The 19,650-nt window shown below is 36.0% G+C and overlaps 1 protein-coding gene across 1 annotated transcript in view; it reads left to right on the top strand.

The window, feature by feature from the left end:
• chl1a (cell adhesion molecule L1-like a) overlaps nucleotides 1-16,566 on the top strand; it is a 49,232-nt gene extending 32,666 nt beyond the window's left edge. The window contains 3 exon segments of the mRNA XM_073822831.1: nucleotides 5,527-5,652; nucleotides 6,874-6,946; nucleotides 12,051-16,566. Of these exon segments, the coding sequence (XP_073678932.1) occupies nucleotides 5,527-5,652; nucleotides 6,874-6,946; nucleotides 12,051-12,252 (401 nt within the window). The 3' untranslated portion in view covers nucleotides 12,253-16,566.
• The last annotated feature ends 3,084 nt before the right edge of the window (nucleotides 16,567-19,650 follow it).

Genomic DNA, 19,650 nt, shown 5'->3' with positions numbered 1-19,650 from the left:
ATATATGCATTTCTGTCGTGACAACTCTCTGAAAAGTTTAGCATGGTAATGGATATGACAATGTTAATGTATTTGGTCTTGGTGGAATAGGTCTGCTACGCTGCTGCTGCTGTTGGTTATTGCTGTAGTTGTAGATTGCTGCTGCTGCTGCTGCTGCAAGCAAGTACAGAACTTGCTACTGCCAAAGCACATGGCGATACGATGCTATGAGTATTTAAGACATGCTGCTACTGCACAAAGAGCATAAAATAACCCGTAGCAGATCTATACAGGTGGAGCTGGGTAAGGAGGAGGGTTTCAGAGGAACTCTGAAAGCGCGCTACAAAATGCCCAAGTGCTACCAGCCATTTAAATAGCTGCAAGCTCATTGGTTGCGTATGCAACATGAACCAATCAGCTTGTGCCAAGTCATATAACTCTGTGATATCATCAGTTATGTTAAAAACCCGTCAACCTGCACCATCTAGAGTTTCATGGCAGAACTAGGTATATTTAAAACTTTATAAACTGTAATCTAGCGTCTGCTAACTCGTTCCAGCAGATGACATTGGACATAGATGAACATGGCAACGAACTTGGATGCACAGAGGCGAGAGCAAAACAAAACACCGGTCATGAATTAGACCAGTGGTTCCCAAACTGGGGGGCGCGGAGTTATGATAAGGGGTGCGCGGCAAGGCTAGTGTACAGTCAGACGATTTTTATAGAGATTCGAAAGAGATAAACGGCCGAAACTATCTGCCGCGCCGCCCGGCAGTATTCAGCACTCACTACTCAATGTGTGACGCTCTGATCAGTATTCCGCTCTATGAATGTGCATTCCTTTGAGTTGCTCACGGCCCATATGAATGCTCCACTATGAATGCTCCACTATGAATGCTCCACTAACCATAGGCGGATTAACCATATGGGCAATTGGGCAAGTGCCCAGAGGCACCACGTTTAGGGGGGACACCACGCAAATAAATTTTCTCCGGTAAGACGTCTGTTTAGCCATGGCCTATATATACCCTTTCATCAGAACGTAATAAGTCAGTGGATGCACGATCTATCGCCAGATTCACACAAACTGTGAAAAAAATGTAAATTAAAATGCCTCACTTATATATGTGTGAATTCGCTATAGAGCCTTGTGCTTTCACGTTGTACTTTGCAGGCTGCAGCCGTTGGCAATTAAAAAAAAGGGGCAGAGTGTAAACAAGTGAGTTTGTATGTTTTATTTTCCGTTTAAATCCTTATAAAACTATGTAGCTATATACAGTGCTTAACAAACTTATTAGACCACCCGTCAAAAACTTTTTTAGAACTAAAAATTGTATAGTCATTTTTAACCCTGCAGTTCATAAATGTTCATTTTTGGGCAGAGAATGGGGCTTGAATGGGCTTGATTTTTTGTCATTCTGCAAAAGGGGGGCCCGGCAGAAAAAGTTTGGGAACCACTGAATTAGACGTACAAATGTGGATTTGTAAAGAAATATGTCTGAGAATTTCGATATAAGCCAAGAGGAGGTTTTGCTTTGCTGTAAACAAAACTTGGTTCTGGCGAGACTAGCATATTCTTACCGAAGCTACACCTACGTCCTATGTCATCCACTGGAACGCCACTCTCGCGAGAACATTTCTCAAAGATTATACTTTATATAGCTTCAGAAGGCCTTTATTAACCTCCCAAAGCCGTGTGGAGCACTTTTTATGATGGATGGATACACTTTATTGGACTTCAAAATCTCAACAGCCATTCGCTACCAATATAAAGCTTAGAAGAGCCAGGACATTTTTTAAAATATAACTCTGATTGTATTTGTCAGAAAGAAGAAAGTCATATACATCTAGGATGGCTTGAGGGTGAGTAAATCGTGGGGTAATTTTCATTTTTGGGTGAACTATCCCTTTAATTGGCTTTTCAACATTTTGATTAATGCGCAGATTGAAATATGCATAATGTACTGTATATATTGAGTGTACTCATGTAAATATAAAGGTTACAATTTAAATGCAGATTAAAAAAAGTTAGAATTTTAAGTTTAAAAAAAAAAATTAATAACCAAAGTAGAAACAATATTAAAGAAAATGATTTGTTTAAAGTAATTCCTTTTTTTTTTTCAGTAATGTCCAATGAACTAACTGAAATAAATTTAATAATGTTTTTATTAATTATGGTTAAGCAAAAATTTACTTTTTTCGTTGAGTTTACAACACATTACAATAAAATGCGCAATTCAAAATACATGTACAATACCTGTAAACAATTAATACAGAAAATTCTTATCAATTTGCTATTTAAGAACTGAAAGAGTTCATTCAGCAGTTTCAAAATTCTGTTCCATCCGAAAATTACAGTATGACAAAGGGAGTTGCAAAAATGCTAATTCCCTAACATGTATGGACTACAAACTGAACATATCTATTTAAAAATCTAATTTGATCCAACAACAGATTTAATTACATAATTACTCTTTCTTCTCGCTTGCGCTCTGTTTGATGTACATGCGTGTGCATACATGAAGTATTTAGAGTTTAATGATGACAGTGACATTTAATTTCTCACTTTAAATTAGGACTAGCAGATGAACACATTAGGAATATAAAATGAGAGAAATATCTTGGCTAAAAACTGCCTCTCTTAAAAAATCCAAACCAACAAATAATAAAATTAATTCTTGACTATTTCCGTTGTGGATCTTTATTTGCAGCCCTTTTATCAGTCTTGCTCTGTCAACTTTTCTAACCTCTCAAAGTGTCACTTTACACTATCATAGATATCGGCTCTTTCTGCCGGGTTGTGGCCTAACGCTATCTGGTTATGCGGTTATTCCTTCAGGTGATGGTATCTGGCAGCTTTCAGAGGCTTTAAATACATCTAAAGGTTTCCACCTCGTTGAAGGGCTCAGCCCAGGAACTGTGTACACAGTCCGGCTGCAGGCTTCACACAGGGTTGATGTCCCTAGCATTTTTGAAGAGGTTTTCAAGACCAGGAAAGGTGAGAAGTTAGAGAATTTAGCCTGTAGAACAGCATTAAAGGTATCACTGACATGGTATAGTGTGTGATATTCTTCCTGTGGGTGCATTAGCACTGGTGTATAAAAACAAGGTCTCCCATTCCATTGAGCAAGCAGTTTTTTTATTATACTTCACAATTATAGGTTTATCGAATGTGCTGTAAAAAATAAAGCTGTGAATTTTACAGGGGGAAAACAGCAGCTGTGTGGTTGCTAGAACTTTGCCTCAAAAAATACTAACTTTATCTAACTATCTTTTAAAACCAGAAAGTTCCACTCTAGAAAAAATGACCTTAAAGGAATAGTTCAACCAAAAATGAACATTCTGTCATTAATTAATTACCTCATGTCGTTCCAAACCTGTAAGACCTTAATATTTTTGATAAAATTCAAAAGATTTCTGACCCTGCATAGACAGCAATGCAACTACCACGTTCAAGGCCCAGAAAGGTAGTTCAACCTTATGAAGCTACCAGAATACTTTTTGTGCACACCGAACACAAAAATAACAACTTTATTCAACAATTTCTTCCCTTCCTTTCTCGGATTTCATCAAAAATATGTTAATTTGTGTTCTGAAGATGAACAAAGGTCTTACGGGTTTGGAACGACATGAGGGGGAGTAATTAATGACAGAATTTTTTTTTTAGGGTGAACTATCCCTTTGAGACTGTAAGGTAATTGAGTGTAAGATCATTAAAGACTGTAAAATAGCATGTTACCGATAACTTTCTAACACGTCAGTGATGTCTACTCTGTATTACTTCGCACTGAATAGATGGGCCAAGTTTCTGTCAGATACAGAGGAAGTAGGGTAGATAATGTTATTCATAAGCACCAGAAGAACTAATGATAATCTCACTGAATTATGTATGACTGCTAGATGTAGCACCTACAACTCTGCATATGCTTCCCACGGACCCTATATGTGACCCTGGACCACAAAACCAGTCTTAAGTCGCTGGGGTATGTTTGTAGCAATAGCCAAAAATACATTGCATGGGTCAAAATTATTGATTTTTCTTTTATGCCAAAAATCATTAGGAATTTAAGTAAAGATCATGTTCCATGAAGATTTTTTGTAAAATTCCTACTGTAAATGTATCAAAATGTAATTTTTGATTAGTAATATGCATTGTTAAGAACCTAATTTGGACAACTTTAAAGGTGATTTTCTCAGGATTTTTATTTTTTCGCACCCTCAGATTCCAGATTTTCAAATAGATGTATCTCGGCCAAATATTGTCCTATCCTAACAAACCATGCATCAATAGAAAGCTTATTTATTGAGCTTTCATATTATATATACATCTCAGTTTTGTAAAATTTAACCTTATGACTGGTTTTGTGGTCCAGGGTCACATATAAGAAACAAGTGACTGAAATTTATTTGCAACTGGCTTCCTGATTATTTCATTTTGTCAGCAAACCCACAGCCTCGAGACACCAACAAAGAAGAGCCATTTATGATGGAGAATTGGTGGCAAATGTGTTCCAAACATTTATAAAATGTTAAGACGTTAACTATTTTTGCTACAAGGAGTAAACGTCCCCCTGGTTTCATAGACAAGGCTTAAGACTAGTCCTAGACTAAAATGTAAGTCTGAGTTGTTTGAACTGAAAGAAACTTGACTGATCTTAAAATATGTCAGATTTATTGTTTTGTCTCAACACTGTAAAAAGATTTCAGCAGTTTCAACTTAAAAACTTAAGTTCAGCAGCTGCCTTAGTTAAATCAACTTAAAACTACAAGTCATTTCAACTCACGACAATAAAATTAGTTAAAAAGACTTGTACTTTTAAGTTGATTTAACTTAAAATGTTAAGGCAGCTGCAGAACTTAAGTTTTTAAGTTAAAACTGGTGAAATCTTTTTACAGTGAAGATGCACACCAGTAATGGTTTTATCTAAGGAATATTTATAAAAACTACTTAAATGTCCTAATTGAACTGTGGCCTAATCCTGGCTTAACCTAAACCCTGTCTGTGAAACTGAGCCTTCAAGTAATTTAAAATTAATATGATCCATTTAAATACTCTTTGGGTTCTGGTTGCCCTCATTTGACAAACCACATCAGAATTTGGCATAGGACCCACAGAACCCTGTTGAAAAAAAACTTCTTTCACCACAAAGAACCTTTTTGTGAAACAGAACGGTCCTTCAGATGTTTAAGGTTCCTTATGGAACCATTTAGACAAAAAAAATGTTCTTCTATGACTTTGTGAAGCACCTTTATTTTTAAGAGTGTAGTTTGAGCTGGTTTAAACTGGTCCTTAGCTGGACATGTGCTGGTCATGAGCTGGTTTAAGCTGGACATGTGCTGGTCCTAAGTTAGGACCAGCACATGACCAGTTAAGGACCAGCTTAAACCAGCTCATGGCCAGCTAAGGACCATCTTATACCAGCTCAAACCCAACAAGTATTCTAACCCATCTGTGTTATTTTCCAATGTTTTCAAGTTGACATCAGTATGACTGTGTTCATGAATGACATTTTTCCAAAAACAAACTCTCCTTTGTCCTTGCAGTGCCTAGTAAACAACTCATGGCATCCCAGAAGTGGTTTGTGGCGATATTGTGCGTGGTGGCATTACTAACTCTGCTTGTCCTCATCGGCTGTTTTGTGCTCAAGAACAAAGGCGGCAAGTACGCAGGTAAGACGCAAACAGCTTCAGAGGTCATATAGACCTCTGTTCGAGCTCTCAGTTCTCTGTAGTCAATGCGAACACACCTTCGCTTGGTGCTTTTGTTAGCTTTGTGTTGTGTGGCTCTGTCGCACCAACCCATAGACTTATTACTAGCAGTGTCAGACGGATAACTGGGATCAGTGAGCTTTATTGGCTTGTCCTCACCTGCTCCTACTGGTCTTCTTTTGTTCCTCACATATATGTGACCCTGGACCACAAAACCAGTCTTAAGTACCACGGGTATATTTTTTAGCAAGGGCTAAATATACATTGTATGAACAAAATTATCAATTATCATTAGGATATTATGTTAAAATCATGTTCCATGAAGATATTTTGTACATTTCCGAATATAAATGTATTAAAACTTAATATTTGATTAGTAATATGTAGGCCTATTGCTAAGAACTTCATTTGGAAACTTTAAAGGCGATTTTCTCAATATTTAGATTTTTTGCACCCTCAGATTCCAGATTTTCACATAGTTGTATCTCAGCCAAATTTCGTCCAATCCTAACAAACCATACATCAATGGGAAGCTTATTTATTCCACTTGATGTATAAATCTCAATTTCACAAAATGAGCCTTATGACTGTTATTTTGGTCTAGGGTCACATATTTAACCAATATGAAATGCTTTTAATGAATTCAAGAACTAATTATGTCCTGAATGGATTACTGCAATGCATTAAAATGCATAAGAACCCTTATGGAGCTTATAGGATAAAGCCTAAGGCTTTGCTAGACATTTGTTCTTACATCACTGTGGCAGTTAGCTATACTTTACATGTAGGTTATTTATACCTTACCAAGCTGAAAAGAATAAATGTTTTCACCAGTAAGGCCATGTCTTACAGTCAAGTTCAGCACACAGTAGTTCATCTAAAAGGCAGTCAGTGTCCTTGATGTGCTTCCACACAGCAAAACACAACATATTCTCCCAAATTTGGAGAATAGGAAGTATTGAATGTTTACTCAGCATTTGCAAAACAAGTTGATATCATATTATCTCTTATGAATAGCAATAAATGTCATTTTTGAAATTATATCAAGGAAAGAAATTTCAAAGGCAGCTGAGAAACCAATACGCAGAGCTCTCTTCTTGAATGTTGTAATTTCACTACAATCAAATCTCCCCAAATATTATTTTATGATAAATAACTTCTTTGCATTTTTTTTCTTGGCAGTGAAGGAAAAAGAGGAAACTCCGGCTGATCCTGAATCTCACGCCAGGGGCGAAGAATTCCCTTGCGAGTACAGGTCAGAGAGCAACACTAGTTCTGTTATAGATCATGACACAAGTTCTTCATGTCACTGAGTTCTTGTAATGTCATTTCTTAATGCCTTTATCTCCTGCAAATAAACCCTACATGCACACCATTTACTTGGAGCCTCATGGAAAGCATTGCTCCTCAAGCTTCAACTGACTGTGTGCTCACTAGCCCACACACAGGTAGTAAACGGCAGCTTTGTTTAGCTCAAAAGTCAGATTTTTAGTGTAGTGGTGTATGTTGATAGTTGTTTTGTGTAGTAAGGCTGTAGTACAACTTCCTCAGTTATAGAAACACTTAAAAAATATCTGGGACTTTTCCATATTAAACATTTCCAGGCCTGAAAAAGTAATGAAAGTAAATAGTTAAATAGTAAAAAATAGTATTTTTTTTATTGAATATGTAAATATATACAGTAAAGCCCGAAATTATTTATACCCCTGGCAAATTCTGACTTAAAGTTACTTATATTCAACCAGCAAGTTTTTTTTTTTTTTACCGGAAATGACACAGGCTTCTCCCAAAAAGATGATGTACAAGAGGCATCATTGTGGAAAAAAATATTTCTCAGCTTTTATTTACATTTGAACAAAAAGTGGCATGTCCAAAATTATTCAAACCCTTTGCAAACTGTCACAGTCTATGGGAAAATCCAAAGTTCTATACCATTCCAAATAGTCCAAGCTGTTCAAAGCATCCTAATTACCCTGATTCATTGGGAATAAGCTGTTTTAATCAACTCAACAGGTGAAAAACAGAAGCTCTCTGCTGCATTTTATTTTATTAAAATGTTTTCAGAGGTACAATTTTAACAATATTTCAAATGTGATTATGAGATATGTTATATTTTGAATCCAGTTTTTCTTTGTAAAGGGCAAAAAGTTGATTATATATCAAAGTTAAGGATTAATATGTTAGAATATATATTGAACCAAACGCTATAATAACATCTTAACTATTAATTGAAGGATCTTAGTAAACATCTAAGATTTGAATGCTTGTTAAAATGTGTTTTTTGGTTGTGAGACAGCATTTTGCAGCAATTCTGTAGAATGGCCCATATATATATATATATATATATATATATATATATATATATATATATATATGTATATGTATATTTCCCCATTGACTAGATAATTGTAAATATTACATATGCCAAATTTAGCTCTTTAAGAGGTCAGAACCTGTTGATTTGCTAATTATTATTTAAAGTAAAATCTATCTGACATACAAATGGAAATCTGTTGATATATTACAAATTTTGGAAACAGTATGATTTTTTTTATAAAGAAATTGATACTTTGATTTAGCAAGAACACCTTAAATTGGTCAAAAATGACAGTAAAGTCTTGATTTCTGAAGGATCATGTGACACTGATGACTGGAGTAATGATGCTGAAAATTTGAATCATAGGAATAAATTACAATTTAAAAGATATAACAATACAAAATAGTATAGTATTGTATTAATATTTCACAATATTAGTGTTTTTACTGTATAATGGTGCGTTCACACCGCACACTTTGTCTGCGTCAGGCAACGCTCCAATGCATCTAGTTTGACGCATGTACGTTGAAGTTTGCAACGCTTGCTTTTTGATGTGTTCACACCGCACACGTCAGGCAACGCTTCCAATGCATCTAGTTTGCACACTTCCCCTCAATAAACAATGGCAAACTAGTAGGGAGTGAACATTTTGGAATCTTCTCATGACCATGTTTCGCTAGCTAACGAAATGGGAAATAATTACATTGAGAAAAGATTTGATAACTTACCCGGCATCCCTATCTCTTCAGCGATCTTCATCCAAGCAAGTTCCTTTACATTCCTGTCTTTATACAACAACGAGGACGGATCATACAATTCTCTGCGATTGCAGACGGCTACAATGAGCAATATATATAATATAATATAATTAAATTGAAAATTATTTTTTTTCTGCTCCCGCTTCATTCAAGATATGTGTGGTGACGTCGCTACAGTGAGACGCTCTGATTGGTTGACGCACTGTGTCAAGTGCATCAAGTCCATCAAAAGTTCAGCTAGCTGAACTTCTACGTTGCTTGCGTTTGCTGCGTTGACACTTGAAACGCAGGTAACGCTTGAAAAGTTGACGGATCCAACGCACACAACGCACCGCAGAGCCTCTGACGGACCTTTGACGGACTCAACCATAGACTTTACATGTAATCTTGCGGCAACTGACGCTGACGTTTGGGGCGGTGTGAACGCAGCATAAGAGATTTATTTTAAAAAAATATGTATATTACAAATCTTTTTAACTGTTTATATTAAAATCAGTTTCTTGGATTACAAAAAAAAAAAAAAAAAAAAAAAAAAGATGTAGTTAATATTGGAAAAACACTTCAACCAATCACGGCTGTGAAACTGTTACAACCTGGTGTAAAGTGACAAGTGGCACATTAAAAACCTGTGTGAAAAACAGACCAGAGGCAAGCGAAAATGGGGGCTGCATGCAGTTAACTTGTGTACTTGCAAATGGAGTAGCTTGAATCCATAAATGTGTTTCCATCTCATTACACTTAGACACAGAGATGCCCGTTTTATTCCTCCCTCAGGAAAGAAATGCAGCTTCAGCAGAGGCTCGGCGTCTGATCTGTACGCTAGCCTTGTTTGGGGAGTTACAGCACCAGACACACTCAAACATCTGCTAACCAAAGAAACCAGATAGGGAAGCGCGTCCCGTACCAGCTGTGGAGTATGACGGTAGCCTCAGAGGCATTCAAAACTGCATTACTCTGGCTTACACAAGGAGGCTACTGATTTATTACACTTTTGGGAGTAGAAGAGCAGGTTTATCGTGTTACACCATTGGTGATATTCATTTAATGCGCTGTAATATGATCTAGTGCATTGGATTCTGGGATACTATTAGTGATATTACAGGGTGACTAATAAAGGATTTAACAAATGCTGATAACTAAAGTAAGGCAAGGGAAGAAATCAGTTGAAACAGAAGTACTGAATGAAAATAGCATATAGTCTTTTAAACTCACAAAGGCTGAATTCATTATTATTACAGTTTAAAATAATTGTTTTCTATCGTAATATATTTTAAAAGGTAATTAATGCCTGTGATGCAAAGCTGAATTTTTTGTATCATTACTCTAGTCTTCAGTGTCACATGATCCTTCAGAAATCATTTTAATATGCTGATTTGCTGCTCACTTACAGTTGAGGTCAAAAGTTTACATACACCTTGCACAATCCACAAAATGTCAATTGTTTTACCAAAATAATTTTGAGATCCATCTTCTCACACTGTGGAGAACTGAGGGACTCATATGCAACTTTTACAGAAGGTTCAAAAACTCACTGATGCTTCAGAAGGAAATACATTACATTATAAGATGGGGGTGAAAACTTTTGAACCGAATGAAAATGTGTACAGTTTCCTTATTTTTTCTTATTTTTTTTTAGTACTGCCCTTCTGAAGCTACAGAAGCTTACATGTTTCCCAGAAGACAAAATAATTTACATTTCCCCTTATCATCAATGCATCTTGTTTCCTTCTAAAGCATCAGTGAGTGTTTGAACCTTCTGTAATAGTTGCATATGAGTCCTCAGTGAAAAGATGGATCTCAAAATCATACAGTCATTGTTAGAAAGGGTTCGAATACACAAAATGCTGAAAAACCAAAGAATTTGTGGGAGCTAAAGGATTTTTTCTTAAGAACAGCAGGCAGTTTAACTGTTTAACAAACAATGAACTCATGAAAAACTATCACTAAACAAAAAACACAGCTGTGGATCATTCAGGAAACAACACAGTATTAAGAATCAAGTGTATGTAAACTTTTGAACAGGGTCATTTTATATGTAAATATACGTAATATCTTATTCAGGTCAGTACTAAATAAAAAAATAACATGCATTTTCTATGATCCCTCTCATTTTGGTCAAATAATTAACATTTTGCAGATTCTGCAAGGTGTATGTAAACTTTTGATTTCAGCTGCATTAATAATCGTTCTTCTTCTTATTATTATTAATCTTGAAAACAGTTTTCATTGCTTACTATTTATGTGGACACTGACTTTTTTCAGGACTCTGATTAATAGAACTCTGATTATTTATTATTACAAGTATTTACTGTCACTTTTGATTAATTTAATGCATCCTTGCTGTATGAAAGTATTACTTTCTTAAAGAAAAATACATACAATAATGACACCAAACACTTGAATATTACTGTATCATGGTTTCCACAAAAATATGAAGCAGTGAATTGTTTTGACCATTAATAATAAAAAGAAATTGCAAATCAGGACATTAGAATGATTTCTGAAGGAAATTTTATTTTCCATTATTTTAAATTGGATTTATTTTACATTATAGCAGTATTTCACAATATTACTATTTTTACTGCTTTTTTATCAAATAAATGCAGCCTTGGTGAGCATAAGATATCTAGTGAACACAGGTTCTGATAAAATTATTTTAGTTTTTATCTGCACCAATTAATTGTTAAAAGCATCTCATTTTTACGTTTTTTTTTTTTTTTTTGTCTGAAAGATGACGCAATTCATTCCCTTCAGTGAAATGTCCTCCTGTGGTCAGCAGGACTATTATTTCCAAAATTAAAAGAGGACAAATGTCAGTTTATCCTAATAAATGTTCTGTCTGGATTTATTTTATCGCTATCCAAGATGTTGTGGCATCTCATAGTAATTGGGAGCTTACGAGGTGACCCCCTGTCTCTATACAGACACCTGCTTGCTGGCAGTGTGCCTGCTCTCAAATTGGCAGCTAATTTTGGTTTGTCCCATCATTCCTTAGGGACTAAAGTACTCTGACAGGCTGTTTGTCTACAGGCACACAAAGCAGTTCTTAAGTCGGTCTGCTCATTGGCTGCCGTGACCGGCGCTCTGCAATTTTCTCTCTCTCTCTCTAGTTTTGAGAATTGCCATCAGGCCTTGAAGTCTTTGCAATTAGTAATTAGCAGAAAGCAGTGATTGCATCCTTCCCCTACACCCTTTTTCACCCACGCTGTCTGCCAGTCTTGACTAGTATCATCTTCTTAGTCACTCTGAGCTGAATTTGACTCATTTTTCTCTGTGTCTGACAGTGACAATGACGAGAAGCCGCTGAAGAGCAGCCAGCAATTGTTCGCAGACATCAAAGAGGATGATAGCAGCGAGGACAGCTCTGTGATGTCAGAGGAGGATGACTGCGAGTTCAATGAAGACGGGTCGTTTATCGGCGAATACTCTGGGTACAAGCGCAGGGTGTCCACTGAGGTGAACGGACACGGCCCCGTGACTTCTTAATGCTGGTTCAATCTTAAGAACTTTTAAATAACTTTACAGGGAGAAAGAAAAGTTTGTTTGTATGATGTGCCATGAATGTGCCTATGTTTTTCAGGAGTTTACTTTTGTGTGAATGGCCACTTTTTTACAGTATTAATATGAAGGGTGATGACAGATTATAGTTCTGGCCAGTATAAAAATGATGCCATCATTTACTCACCGCTGTGCTGTTTCAAACCTGTATGACTATCTTTTTGAGATTTTTAGCAGAATGTTCACGCTGCTCATACTGTAGAATAAAAATAAATAGTGACCAAGTACTGGAAAGCTTCAAAAAGGACAAAAATATATCTATACGTATATCTTCCTTGTGAAAAAGTAGTACACTTTAGCATACCTTACATACAGTTTTAGCATAAAGTTTAGCTCAAAAGTTTACACCCTTCTTTAGGAATCTGCAAAATGTTATTTTTACCAAAATAAGAGGGACCATAAAAAATACATGTTTTTGTTTATTTAGTACTAGTCTCGCGTATCCAGACCTTCAGACTGACGGCTGAAGGTCTGGTATTCATGGCAGCTTTCATTGGCCAAGGTCCGCCCATAAGGCCGTTTGACCGACATGCCAAACAACCAATCACAGTTCGTTTCGTTCAGCGTCACGTTTCGGGGCGTGGAAATGCCCCCACAACAACAAACTGGCATGCAACATGTCAGTCATTGAAATAACCAGCATTGGAAGTTAAATAAGAAGAGGGAGAACAAGCATTAAGTCAGTAATTTGTTTGCGAACGTCGCAAGTGTGTATAACAGCAATGACGTCTGCATGAGCACATTTTAGCAAAACGCCGAGTAGATCAGTCTGCGCTTTGTTTCCCGGTGGACCGAAAATAAACGCGACACTCGCGTCTCCCGGAAATGTGATCAAATTCAATGAATCAGATGACGACTTCAACATTCCTGAAGTGTTTCCAGTTAAGCGTACCATATGCATCAGACGTTTAGCCAACGTTCCGTGGGCGTGAATCTGAGGCTGAGACTAATTTAGTACTGACCTGAATAAGATATTTCACATAAAAGATAGTATAGACTATATGTAAAGATATTACATATAGTCCACAAGAAAAAAAATAATAGTTGAATTTATATTTTTATAAATTCAACCCTGTTCAAAAGTTTACACCCCCTTGATTCTTAATACTGTGTTGATGATCCACAGCTGTGTTTTTTTTTTTTTTGTTTGTTTGTTTGTTTAGTGATAGATGTTCAGGAGTCCCTTGTTTTTCCTGGACCACCTGGAACTGCCTGCTGTTCTTCAGAAAAGTCCTTCAGGTGCTGGTTTTTCAGCATTTCTGTGTATTTGAACCCTTTTGAACAATGACTATTATTTTGAGATCCATCTTTTTACACTGAGGACAACTGAGGGACTCATATGCAACTATTATACAATGCATTAAGATCAGTGTAAATGTAACTTGTTTTTTCTGGGAAACATGTAACTACCCTGTAGCCTTTGAAGGGCAGTACTAAATGAAAAAATAGGATATTTAGGCAAAATTGACAAATCTCCATTCTGTTCGAAAGTTTTCAACCCCCAGCTTTTAATGTTTTTTTTTTTTTTTTTTTTTTCCTTCTGGAGCATCAGTGAGCATATGAACCTTCTGTAATAGTTGCATATGAGTCCCTCAGTTGTCCTCAGTGTGAAAAGATGGAACTCAAATTCATACAGTCATTGTTGGAATGGGTTTGAATACACAAAAATGCTGGAAAACCAAAGAATTTGTGAGACCTGAAGGATTTTTCTGAAGAACAGCGGGTAGTTTAACTGTTCAGGACAAACAAGGGACTCATGAACAACTAACTAAACTAACTAAACAACAAAAAACACAGCTGTGGATCAATCAGGTAACAACACAGTATTAAGAAGTGTATGTAAACTTTTAAACGGGGTCATTTTAAAAAATTCAACTATTATTTTCTCTTGTGGACTACATGTAAACATCTTTTATGTGAAATATCTCATAACGTGTATTTTGTATGATTCCTCTTATTTTGGTAAAATAATTAACATTTTGAAGATTCTGAAAGGGGGTGTACACTTTTGACCTCAACTGTAAATTTGTTTGAATTTATGAGTATTTATTGATCCACTTAAGTAGGACTTAAAGGATTAGTCCACTCCAGAATGTCCTGATCATTTACTCAACCCCATGTCATCCAAGATGTCCATGTCTTTTGTTCTTCAGAAATTAAGGTTTTTGAGGAATACATTCCAGGATTTTTCTCTATATAGAGGACTTCAATGGGGATCAGCAGCTCCAAATGCAGCTTCAACGAGAAAGCAAAAAAATAAAAAAAAAAACACAAATGCTCGTCTTGCATTAGCTCTGTTTCCATTACATAATCAAGTTGAAAAGATCACGCGGGACGTAGGCTAGAAGTACCAACCTAGTCTTTACAAAACGAATGTGAAAAAGTCATACGTTGTCCGACGATTTTGAAGATTTTTTCGCCATACCCTACCTTTTTGAACCGGAGTACACAGATGAAAAACTAACCGTACGTGACCTTTCCAACGTAATTATGTAATGCGTTGTAGACGCACATCTTAGATTTAGTGCAAAGATTAAGAGGACATTTAAATTAAATGTTGTTTAGTCAATATTTAACAAGGTTTAGATTGCGCAGTAAAGTGTAATAACAGTAGTAAGGCTGTTACTACAAAAAAATAAATAAATAAATATATATATATATATATATATATATATATATATAAAAAATCTGATTACTCGATTAATTGTCAAAATAATCGACCGATTACTCAAATAATCGTCAGAATAATCGCCCGATTACTCAATTATCAAAATAATCGTGACAGCCCTACTTTAAAATATTTTTTTAATTGACATTACAAAGTGCACTTTTAATACAATTAAGTACACTTCTTTTTCACAAGGGTATTCAAAGTCTTCCATACAATATGAAATTGAAGTCATTACTCAATGACAATCTGCTGCGACTCTTAAATCTCATTCACATTTGCGCATTTTCACAAATGGTATCCCAAAACATATCCCAGCATGTTTTATCTCAATAATGGGAGAAAGAATAAGTCATTCGGGTTTACGTGACGGTGAGTAAATGAAGACAGAATATACATTTAACAGATTATTTTGGTTCAATGACACATTATTTGCCCAACAACAAAACAATCAGGTTTGTGCACCTTAGAATTAATGTGGATTGCACGGTTGCGGTTGGATTAGGTAACATTTTCACTATTCCTGCTGAAGAAAAAATAAATAATTCATGGCCTGTCACAAAACTGATATCTTGACAGCACAATTTTCGGTTACATGTTTGCTTGTGTGGGCAATCACGTAACCTCTCTGCACGCCTCTCAGCAAGATACTGACACAATGAAACAAAACAATTATGTTCTGACTCTTCAATATATCTACAAAAACTTATTTCCGTTTAACCACGTATTTGATTAAAACTGACATGGGAAGAAATCGGCGAGAAAGGTCAACACTGTATGGTTAGATTCTATAATTTTCTACTTGCACTAATATGCAAAAGTATGTTTTAGTGCATGCAAGCTACCGCCATAAGGAGGATAATGTTATCAATAATGTACTAAGATTGCCTTATTAGCTTTTCGAAACTATAAGACTCGAGTATGTTCAAGTCCTTTAATATACTTTCAGTGTCTTCAGCAATTCTAATTCTGTTTTGCCTCCAAAATAAAATGGAAAAACACTTCTTCTTTTGTGTAACATCAAAATCTATGCTCTATATATGTTATATAATATATGCTCTATAATATATTATGTCCAGGTGCCAATCCAATGAAATATCAATCCAACTGCTGGCATATTTATTATTACTGAGAGAAAAAAGCCCTTCTGCTGATATATGTCATGCATTTTTTTGTAAGTTTTCTATTTTTAGAAAGATTTAGTTGAGAGATTAGAGATTGTTTTATATTTTAAAAAGCTTTTCTGTTCTTGCACTGTATATACGTATATATCTGTAGATATTTTTTGTAAGTTTCTGCATTTTTATTTTGTGCTTTTTATTCTACCTGAAATATTGCTTGTACTAAAGACTCAGGAGGTTTTATTATAGAATATTCTGTTCAAAATGTTCATCCTTATATCTTCAGCCCTGAAAAATGTTTACTCCCACATTTGCTGTTTTTTTTACTATATTTGTCATGCACAATGCAATGAAATGTTGACTATCACCACACATTTTGTTACACTGAACCTAAATAAGTTCAGCGTTCACCACAGAAACACATAGGACAATAAAAATGACTTTTTAAAATAATTTATAGAAACATTTTTTTCATTTATAGTTTTTCATTATAGTCTTATATTGAGATTTTTCATTATTAGCATTTCTGATTCCAGCTCAACAAGGTAAAATGCACCAGAAATCCTGTAAGGAGTTGTGGATAGAGATTTTTTTTCCTTAGTAATACGCTGACACGCATTCTTATAGAGAGTGTCTTGTGACCTTTCACCTTGTACCCTGTGCGTCTCCACAATACAGCGGCGCACCAATTAAAAGAAACACAGTGGTTTTGAGGGCACAACCTCTACAATTACAGCCAGTGCTAAAGTACATCCTGATGAGCCTGAACATGTCCCACGTGACTGGAAAGAACCAGAACATGTACGAGAGGGTCAACAGACCAGGATCACTACACGTAAAACACACTGGCCGAGACTCAATGAAGTAGACACTAAATTGACTTGATGCTTGTGTTTACATTCAATATTCTTTTGCATATATTGGCATACAGTGAGGGTAAAAAATTATTTGATCCCCTGCTAATTTTGTACGTTTGCCCACTGACAAAGAAATGATCAGTCTATAATTTTAATGGTAGGTTTATTTAAACAGTGCGAGACAGAATAACATAAAAAAATCCAGAAAAACGCATTTCAAAAAAACTTATAAATTGATTTGCATTTTAATGAGTGAAATAAGTATTTGTTCCCCTATCAATCAGCGAGATTTCTGGCTCCCAGGTGTCTTTTATACAGGTCTCTTAAAGGGAGTGCTCCTAATCTCAGCTTGTTACCTGTATAAAAGACACCTGTCCACAGAAGCAATCAATCAATCAGATTCCAAACCCTCCACCATGACCAAGACCAAAGAGCTGTCCAAGGATGTCAGGGACAAGACTGTAGACCCACACAAGGATCGCCAAGACCATCGCCAAGCAGCTTGGTGAAAAGGTGACATGACTTAGTACTTGGTGGCAAAACCCTTGTTGTCAATGGTTTTGTCCCACTCCTCTTTACAGATCCTCTCCAAGTCATTAAGGTTTCGAGGCTGATGTTTGGCAACTCAAACCTTCAGTTTCCTCCACAGATTTTCTATGGGATTAAGATCTGGAGACTGGCTAGGCCACTCCAGGACCTTAATGTGCTTCTTCTTGAGCCACTGCTTTGTTGCCTTGGCCGTGTGTTTTGGGTCATTGTCATGCTGGAATAGCCATCCACGACCCATTTTCAATACCCTAGCTGAGGGAAGGAGGTTCTCACCCAAGATTAGACGGTACATGGCCCAGTCCATCGTCCCATTGATGCACTGCAGTTGTCCTGTCCCCTTAGCAGAAAAACACCCCCAAAGCATAATGTTTCCACCTCCATGTTTAATGGTAGGGATATGGTTTTTGGGGTCATAGATAGCATTCCTCCTCCTCCAAACACGGCGAGTTGAGTTGATGCCAAAGAGCTTGATTTTGGTCTTTCACCCAGTTCTCCTCTGAATCATTCAGATGTTCAGATGCACATTCAGATGCACTGCAGGATTTCAGTCCTTCATGGCGTAGTGTGTTACCAATTATTTTCTTGGTGACTATGCTCCCAGCTGCCTTGAGATCATTGACAAGATCCTCCAGTGTAGTTCTGGGCTGATTCCTCACTGTTCTCATGATTATTAAAACTCCACCAGGTAAGATCTTGCATGGAGCACCAGACTGAGGGAGATTGACAGTTTTTTGTGACTTTTTTGTTTCTTCTATTTGCAAATAATCGCATCAGCTGTTGTTACCTTATCAACAAGCTGCTTGGTGATGGTCTTGTAGCCCATTCCAGCCTTGTGTAGGGCTACAATCTTGTCCCTGACATCCTTGGACAGCTCTTTGGTCTTGGCCATGGTGGAGAGATTGGAATCTGATTGAATGATTACTTCTGTGGACAGGTGTCTTTTATACAGGTAACAAGCTGAGAGTGCTCCTAATCTCAGCTCGTTACCTGTATAAAAGACACCTGGGAGCCAGAAATCTTGCTGATTGATAGGGGATCAAATGCTTATTTCATTCATTAAAATGTAAATCAATTTATACGTTTTTTGAAATGCGTTTTTCTGGATTTCATTGGTTTTGCTGTCTCTCACTGTTCAAATAAACCTACCATTAAAATTATAGAGCTATCATTTTTTTTTGTCAGGCAAACACAAAATCAGCAGGGGATCAAATTATTTTTTCCCTCACAAGTCTTAAACAGAGAGGGAAAAGGAGTACTTGTACTGAAAAAGGTTGTAGACCTAGCTTCCAGCCTATATAAAATAGAGCCATACAATATTATCTGACATAAATGGTACTGAAGTAGAAAATAAAGTCACATTTAATCAAATTTGAGTCCAGGATGAAAGAAATTCTGTTGTGTTTCTGTGCACAAATGCTTGATTTACTGTGTCAAGATGTCATGGTAACCTCTGCCCACTATGATGTCTTGGACTTTTGCTTTATGGCAATTTAATGATGTTTATGACAACTGAAATAAGGCAAAATACCTGCTATGGCCTCGCTTATTTCTTAAAATCACAGAAATGCTTTTACCTTTCACAAATCCCAATTTCTGAGAAACGTCCAGGGCAATTTCGCAATGTTCTTGTTACTCTTAGAGGTGACTCATTTCTCTAACTAACTGGATGTGCTGGCTATTGGAGAAGGAAGCTGTCAACAGTAAATCCACCCTACGGTTTCTAGGCTTAGGCTGGAATGAGTGTCACAGCTTAAGAGAAAAAACAGAGAAATATATTTTAAAAACCACCATTGCATAAAGAGCACAAAAATAAATAAATACATAAAAAGCAGAATTGTCAAATATTTTTAAGATCTTCTAATTTATTTGTCTTAAACATAAGTTGATAACATATTAGAGACCAATTCTCACTATTAACTACACTGTAAAAAGTTTTGGTAACACTTTCTATGAAGCCTGTATTTATAATACATTATAAATACATTATAAATATCTGAGAACTTAAGGCATTATAATACATTAATAATACATTATAAAAAAAAACTTATATGTTGTATCATCTTATGAGTATTCATAAGAACAGTCTTAATGTATTATAATGTTTTACTTATTTCATTTGTGGTTATAGCTT

Source organism: Garra rufa, chromosome 18 (genome assembly GCF_049309525.1).
Source record: "Garra rufa chromosome 18, GarRuf1.0, whole genome shotgun sequence".
Taxonomy (NCBI): Eukaryota; Metazoa; Chordata; class Actinopteri; order Cypriniformes; family Cyprinidae; genus Garra; species Garra rufa.
Note: the sequence above shows the minus strand (reverse complement) of the source record. Positions and strands in the feature narration are given on the sequence as shown.